Raw genomic sequence first — 8,406 nt, 5'->3', positions numbered from 1 at the left:
AGTAGTAAGGCTGATGGTTATACCTTCGAACTGTTCTGTATCCAGCGGGACTGTCCCGAAGTTTGGGAGCTGTCTTCCTGGATGTCATATGTATGTCTGGGCTTCATATTTTAATGTATCCCCAGGCTAAAGACAGAATTGAATATAATGGTGGAGCAGAGATCCGTATGATCCCTCGTCCACTGTTCAGTATATGTAGAGACTGAAGGCCCTGCCAGCATATTTTAGTCATGAGAATTTCTCTGGTCATGTGACAAGGCAGAAAAGATGAGGAGAATGATGCGCACGCCAAGTATATGGATGTTTTCATGTAGCAAAGCTGTGTGTGTTGATGTAGCAGAGCTGTGTGTAGCACTGGCCATCATACTGTCTGTGATGAGGTCTTGTGGCATCATACTATGATGATAGCTATGAGGCATTATATTGCATGGGGAGTGCTGTGAAGGCATCATACTGTGTGTGTGTTGGGATGGGGGGGTCTGCCTGGGAATCTGTATGTGATAGATTGTAATGTGGGAGTATCAGTAATACTGATGTAAATGCTACTTATGTGGACATTAACACGGAATAAAAGGAACATTGAAAACTGTAGCAGATATCTGAATTGCAATTTTGAGAAAGGCACCAGCATTGTTTCATTGCTTCGTTAAGAAAGCATGAATATTATTTTCATCACTGCTCTTTATACAGGGCGAACAAGATGTGCCAATGCAAAGGAAGAAGGTAAGTTGAAAAAGCAGTTAGATAGTTTCGACTGCCTTGGGTTGATTTTTGGAAAAGTAATTTTGGTAGAGAACCCCTTCCATTGGAAAGAAGCCAGACAGCGAGGCTGAAGAATCAAAACCCTCTGATAGGTTTAGTAAGTTGGGTAAAGTACCATTAGTAGTAGGTGTCTTGGTTGGAGTTGTTGGGCGCTGTGTAGTAATTCGTGGCATGGCTGTAGTTGGGGGATATTGTGTAGTAGTACTGACTGGCCCTGGAACAAAACAAAGCGAAAAAAAGAAAAAGGTTAAATTATTCCTAACAAAGAGTAGAATGTAATGGTGGTCAGTTGGCAGATAGCATGTGTGATGGGGACATTACCATACTGTAAATCAATCTTTAATGCAAACACAACCCTTGCAATGTTAAAGTGATCTTAATAAGACATTGATGGTAACTCGGTAGTGATCGACAGCCCATTTAATAGCACAGCTTACTACAGACTTTTCATGTTTTTTAACCCCTTAACCCCCGAGGGTGGTTTGCACATTAATGACCAGGCCAATTTTTACAATTCTGATCACTGTCACTTTATGAGGTAATTACTCTGTAACGCTTCAACAGATCCCCCTGATTCAGAGAGTGTTTTTTCGTGACATATTGTACTTCATGATTGTGGTAAAATTTCTTCGATATCATTTGCGTTTATTTGTGAAAAAAAAGGAAATTTGGCGAAAATTTTGAAAATTTTGCAATTTTCAAAATTTGAATTTTTATGCCCTTAAATCAGAGAGATATGTCACACAAAAGAGTTAATAAATAACATTTCCCACATGTCTACTTTACATCAGCACAATTTTGGAACCAAATTTTTTTTGTTAGGGTTAAAAGTTGACCAGTGATTTCTCATTTTTCCAGCAAAATTTACAAAACCATTTTTTTAGGGACCACATCACATTTGAAGTCACTTTGAGAGGTCTTTATGACAGAAAATACCCAAAAGTGACACCATTCTAAAAACTGCACCCCTCAAGGTGCTCAAAACCACATTCAAGAACTTTATTAACCCTTCAGGTGCTTCACAGGAATTTTTGGAAAGTGGAAGAAAAAAATGAACATTTAACTTTTTTCACAAATTGATTCATAAAAATGAAAAAGTGTTTTTTTTTTCACTTTTTCATTATTATGAATCAATTTGTGAAGCACCTGGGGGTTCCAAGTGCTCACTATGCATCTATCTAGGTGCCTTGGGGGGTCTAGTTTCCCAAATGGGGTCACTTGTGGGGGAGCTCCAATGTTTGGGCACACAGGGACTCTCCAAATGCAACATGGTATCCGCTAACAAATTGTCGGCTCAAATTGTTAGCGGATACCATGTTGCGTTTGGAGAGCCCCTGTGTGCCCAAACATTGGAGCTCCCCACAAGTGACCCCATTTTGGAAACTAGACCCCCCAAGGCACCTATCTAGATACATAGTGAGCACTTGGAACCCCAAGGTGCTTCACAAATTGATTCATAAAAATGAAAAATTGTTTTTTTTTTCACTTTTTCATTTTTATGAATCAATTTGTGAAGCACCTGGGGGTTCCAAGTGCTCACTATGCATCTAGATAGGTGCCTTGGGGGGTCTAGTTTCCAAAATGGGGTCACTTGTGGGGGAGCTCCAATGTTTGGGCGCACAGGGACTCTACAAATGCAACATGGTATCCGCTAACAAATTGTCCGCTCAAATTGTTAGCGGACACCATGTTGCGTTTGGAGAGCCCCTGATGGGCCTAAACAGTGCTCGCTACTTGAGTTTGTATCGGGTACTCAGGTATGCAGCATGTACAGCGTGTGCTCGAGGGACATGCTCGAGTCCCTGCTCCGCATGTTTCACGGTTATTAGACACCCAAAAAAAAACATGCGGGGATCGCTCGTGCATGGCAGGCAATCCCCGTAAAGTTTTTTTGGCCGCGAAGCATATGGGGCGGAGACTCGAGCATGTCACTCAAATACCCACGACACTCAATGCATACCAGAGCACCCGATGCAAACTCAAGTAGCGAGCACTTGCGCTCAACACTAGTCGCCATATTGTTATCTTTTTTTCTTACTTTTGAAAAAAATCCCAACCCCATCACAACCCTAACCCCAAACCCAGCCCTAACCCTAGCCCAACCCTAACCCGAGAGTTTATTTTTGACGCCGTTCCTCGTGCGGTATAAGTGATTAGACGACTTTATTCTTCGGGTCGGTGTGATTACAGCAATACCAGAATCATATGGGGTTTTTATGACTGACAGCTGTCACACACTAAAAGACGCATTTTTTGTAAAATCTAGTTTTTGCATCGCCATATTTTGAGAGCTATAATTTTTCCAGATTTTGGCAGACAGTCATGTGATGGCTCGTTTTTTGCGGGATGAGTTGACGTTGTTATTGGTGCCATTTTCAGGCACGTGACATTTTTTGATCGCTTTCTATTCCGATTTTTGGGAGGCAGAATAAACAAAAACCAACAATTCAGGAATTGTTTTTTTGTTTTTTTTTATTCTGTTCCGCGTGTGGTAAAATTGTTAAGGTAGCTTTATTCTTCGGTTCAGTACGTTTACAGTGGTACCACATTTATATCGTTTTTCTATGTTTTGCACTTTTACATAATAAAAGCAATTTTATAGAAAAATTATTTTTTAGCATAGCTTTATTCTGAGAGCTATAACTTTTTTATTTTTCGGCTGATGGAGCTGTATGTTGGCTTGTTTTTTGCGGGATGAGATGATGTTTTCATTGGTACCATTTTTATTTATAGTTGTCTTTTTGATCGCGTGTTATTCCATTTTTTGTTTGGCGGTATGGTGATAAAGCATTGTTTTTTGCTTCATTTTTTAATTTTATTTTTTACCGTGTTCACTGAAGGGGTTAACTAGTGGGATAGTTTTATAGGTCAGGTTGTTCCGGACGCGGCGATACTAAATATGTGTACTTTTATTGTTTTTTTTGTTTTTTATATTAAAATTTATTGATGGGTACATTATATTTTTATTTTTGGTGGATTATTATTTTTTTTTTTTTTTAAATATTTTTGCAATTTTTTTTTTTTTTCACTTTCTGAAAATTTATATACTTTATTACTTTGTCCCACTATGGGACTTTCACTTTTTTTTCTCTGATCGCCTGCATGGCACAGGAATGCAGCACCATCCCTGTGCCATGTAGGCTGTCAGCGCTGGACAGGGAGAAGATTGTTTGGAGATGCACTGCGCATGTACAAACAATCTTCCTGCTGTCTGGTGACCCGGATGTTGTCATGACGACATAGGGTCGTCATGGCAACACCCGGGAAGCCGCGTCAGACAGCGCTGGAAGCCGGAAGAGGAGGTGAGTATCTGCGATCACCTCCCCTTGCCCCCGCAATGCTGCGATCGACTTCGATCGACTTCGATCGCAGCATCGCAGGGGTTAATGTGCTAGGAGCGGTGCAGGACCGCTCCCTGCACATAGTATCGGGTGTCAGCTGTGACAATCAGCTGACACCCGGCGGCGATCGCGCCCGCACAGCCTGTGTGCGCGCGCGATCGCCATGACGTACTAATACGGGTCTGGCTCTTAAGTCCCAGGGCACAGACGCGTATTAGTACGTCAAATGTTGTTAAGGGGTTAAATTCAAAAAAGTTCGAAAAATTATCCCTCTTTGGTATTTGTGATCAATCGATTCCATCACCTCTAGTGGTCATAACGAATAATGATTTGATTTATATTTCTCTTTTGTTCATTGACTTGCATTTTGTAATTGATAAAATAAACGATTATCACTTTTATTTTTGAAGCGTTCTCACTTTGCAGTATTTTTCCACACGTGCTTATACTTTTGCACAGTACTGGAGAACAATATGTTCAGAACTGGATCAGAGCAGATAATTGAACCTACATCGGTTCAATACAACACATACATTGTAAAATTCTAGCTTAAAAAAATGACAGGGTTAAATAATATTGGGGCAAATCTTACTTACGTGGACATTCACACGGTATAAGACGACATAGAGGACTATAGTACATTTCTGGGCTGCAGTGTTGAGGAAGGCACCAGCAGTTCTTTCCTATGTTCAGAAGACAAGAATATTATTATCATCATCATCATTCTTTATAGAGGGTGGACATGATCTGCCAACTCGGCCAAGAAAGGGGGTAAATAGGAAAAGCAATTAGTTTGTTTCACTTGCATTAGATTGATTCCAAAATTAATTTTGTTGGAGAGACTCTTTTTTGGGAAAACGTCAGATAGCAAGGCTGAAGATCCAATATTCTAAGGTTAATTTAATAAATTAAGTAAGATACCTTTAGGAGTAGATGGCATGGTGGTAGATGTTGAGCTCTCTGTGGTAGTTGCTGACATAGTTGTAGTTATTGGGTGTTGTGTAGTAGTACTGACTGGCGCTAGAACAAAAAAAAAGAAAGAAAAAAGTAAAATTATTTTTAAGAAAGAAAACAATGTAATGGTGGTCAGTGGGTAAATTACTGTACACATGTGATGTGAACAGTGACATGTCTAACACAGAACCAGTCAACCTTTGATGCAATCACAACCTTAGAACAAATAAATGCACCTTTTTAGATTCAGTATTACATCTAAATTCTAAAATTGTTAAATAACACTGAGGTAAATCTTACTTATGTGGACATTCACATGGTATAAGAGAACATAGATAACTGTAGTACATTTCTGGGCTGCAGTGTTGAGGAAGGCACCAGCAGTCCTTTCCTATGTTCAGAAGACATGAATATTAATATCATCATCATTCCCTATACAGGGTGGACTTGATCATCTAACTCGGTCAAGGAAGGAGGCGAATAGGAAAGCAGTTTGCTAATTTCAGTTGCATTAGGTTGAGTCCAAAATGTATTTTGTTGAACAGCCTTTTCATTTGGAAAAATGCCATATATAAAGGCAAAAAAACAATACCCTATGGTAAATTTAATAAATTAAGATACCTTTAGGAGTAGATGACATGGTTGTAGTTGTTTGGCGTTCTGTGGTAATAGATGGCATGGTTGTACTTGTTGGGTGTTCTGTGGTAGTAGATGGCCTGGCTGTACTTGTTGTGCGTTCTGTGTTAGTAGATGACATAGTTGTAGTTGTTGGACTTCCTGTAGTAGTAAATGGCATGGTTGTAGTTGTTGGGCGTTCTATGGTAATAGATGGCATGGTTGTAGTTTTTGGGAGTTCTGTGGTAGTAGATGGCATGGCTGTACTTGTTGTGCGTTCTGTGTTAGTAGATGACATGGTTGTAGTTGTTGGACTTCCTGTAGTAGTAAATGGCATGGTTGTAGTTGTTGGGCGTTCTATGGTAATAGATGGCATGGTTGTAGTTGTTGGGAGTTCTGTGGTAGTAGATGGCATGGTTGTAGTTGTTGGGTGTTCTGTGGTAGTAGATGGCATAAATGTAGTTATGCGTTCTGTGGTAGTAGATGGCATGGTTGTAGTTGTTGTGCCTTCTGTGGTAGTAGATAGTATGCTTGTAGTTGCTGGGTTCGGGGTAGTAGTAATGCCTGAACCCGGAAGAAAAAGAAAAACCAAAAAAGTCCCTTCATCATAACAATGAAAGAGGATAATGTGAGTATAAGCAATGGACACATATCATATTTTATTTGGACAGTGACATATTTAATATAGGGTAAGACAAGTAATTTAGTGTTATTTGAGTCTGATGATACATCTATTACTCACCCAACCCAGTTCCTACTGCAAGTATCTGTGGCTAGCAACAGCAACATTTCCATGACCCTTGTACCAATCCTCCATCATTTGTTTTCTGTTCCTCCAGAGAGGAGTCCTACAAATTTTACTACTTAGTAGTAAGGCTGATGGTTATACCTTCCAACTGTTCTGTATCCAGCGGGACTGTCCCGAAGTTTGGGAGCTGTCTTCCTGGATGTCATATGTATGTCTGGGCTTCAGATTTTAATGTATCCCCAGGTTAAAGACAGAATTGAATATAATGGTGGAGCAGAGATCCATATGATCCCTCGTCCACTGTTCAGTATATGTAGAGACTGAAGGCCCTGCAAGCATATTTTAGTCATCAGAATTTCTGTGGTCATGTGAAAAGGCAGAAAAGATGAGGAGCATGATGCGCACGCCAAGTATATGGATGTTTTCATGTTGCAAAGCTGTGTGTGTTGATGTAGCAGAGCTGTGTGTAGCATTGGCCATCATACCGTCTGTGATGAGGTATTGGGCCATCCTACTGTGGTGATAGATGTGAGGCATTATATTGCATGGGAAGTGCTTGAAGGCTTCATACTGTGTGTGTGTGTTGGGATGGGGGGGGTCTGCCTGGGAATCTGTATGTGATATATTGTAATGTGGGAGTATCAGTAATACTGATGTAAATGCTACTTATGTGGACATTAACACGGAATAAAAGGAACATTGAAAACTGTAGCAGATATCTGAATTGCAATTTTGAGAAAGGCACCAGCATTGCTTCATTGCTTCGTTAAGAAAGCATGAATATTATTTTCATCACTGCTCTTTATACGGGGTGAACAAGATGTGCCAATGCAAAGGAAGAAGGTAAGTTGAAAAAGCAGTTAAATAGTTTCGACTGCCTTGGGTTGATTTTTGGAAAAAGTAATTTTGGTAGAGAACCCCTTCCATTGGAAAGAAGCCAGACAGCGAGGCTGAAGAATCAAAACCCTCTGATAGGTTTAGTAAGTTGGGTAAAGTACCATTAGTAGTAGGTGTCTTGGTTGGAGTTGTTGGGCGCTGTGTAGTAATTCGTGGCATGGCTGTAGTTGGGGGATATTGTGTAGTAGTACTGACTGGCCCTGGAACAAAACAAAGCGAAAAAAAGAAAAAGGTTAAATAATTCCTAACAAAGAGTAGAATGTAAAGGTGGTCAGTTGGCAGATAGCATGTGTGATGTGGACAGAACCATGCTGTAAATAAATCTTTAATGCAAACACAACCCTAGTAATGTCAAAGTGATCTTACTAAGACATTGATGGTAACTCGGTAGTGATCGACAGCCCATTTAATAGCACAGCTTACTACAGACTTTTCATGTTTTTTAAATTCAAAAAAGTTCCAAAAATTTTCCCTCTTTGGTATTTGTGATCAATCAAACTGTTCTGTAGGTGGTGAAATTTTTTGTGGCGTTTTACTCAAATCGATTTGCATTTTTGTTTGAATTCACCGGGATCAGCCAATTTCATTAAATTTGACTTGAACTCGTTTCACCTAGAATCGATTCCATCACCTCTAGTGGTCACAACGAATAGTGATTTGATTTATATTTCTCTTTTGTTCATTGACTTGCATTTTGTAATTGATAAAATAAACGATTATCAATTTTATTTTTGAAGCGTTCTCACTTTGCAGTATTTTTCCACACCTTCCTATAATTTTGCACAGTACTGGAGAACAATATGTTCAAAACTGGATCAGAGCAGATAATTACACCTAAATCGGTTCAATACAACACATACATTGTAAAATTTTAGCTTAAAAAAATGACAGGGTTAAATAATATTGGGGCAAATCTTACTTACGTGGACATTCACACGGTATAAGACGACATAGAGGACTGTAGTACATTTCTGGGCTGCAGTTTTGAGGAAGGCACCAGCAGTTCATTCCTATGTTCAGAAGACAAGAATATTATTATCATCATCATCATTCTTTATACAGGGTGGACATGATCTGCCAACTCGGCCA

The 8,406-nt window shown here is 39.6% G+C and overlaps 1 protein-coding gene across 1 annotated transcript in view; it reads right to left on the bottom strand.

Moving 5' to 3' along the window:
• Positions 1–740: 740 nt before the first annotated feature.
• The window catches only part of LOC141155584 (uncharacterized), a 98,526-nt gene continuing 90,860 nt past the window's right edge, over positions 741–8,406 (bottom strand). Inside the window, exons 15-19 of the mRNA XM_073642455.1 lie at positions 8,241–8,327; positions 7,419–7,517; positions 5,025–5,123; positions 4,700–4,786; positions 741–976 (exon numbers count right to left, since the gene is read on the bottom strand). Coding sequence (XP_073498556.1) covers positions 741–976; positions 4,700–4,786; positions 5,025–5,123; positions 7,419–7,517; positions 8,241–8,327 — 608 coding nt within the window. The remainder of the gene's footprint in view (positions 977–4,699; positions 4,787–5,024; positions 5,124–7,418; positions 7,518–8,240; positions 8,328–8,406) is intronic.

Source organism: Phyllobates terribilis, unplaced genomic scaffold (assembly GCF_046119375.1).
Source record: "Phyllobates terribilis strain yellow unplaced genomic scaffold, ASM4611937v1 Scaffold_7__3_contigs__length_470593459, whole genome shotgun sequence".
Lineage (NCBI taxonomy): Eukaryota > Metazoa > Chordata > Amphibia > Anura > Dendrobatidae > Phyllobates > Phyllobates terribilis.
The sequence above is the reverse complement of the archived record's forward strand: the minus strand, read 5'-3'. Positions and strand labels throughout refer to the sequence as shown.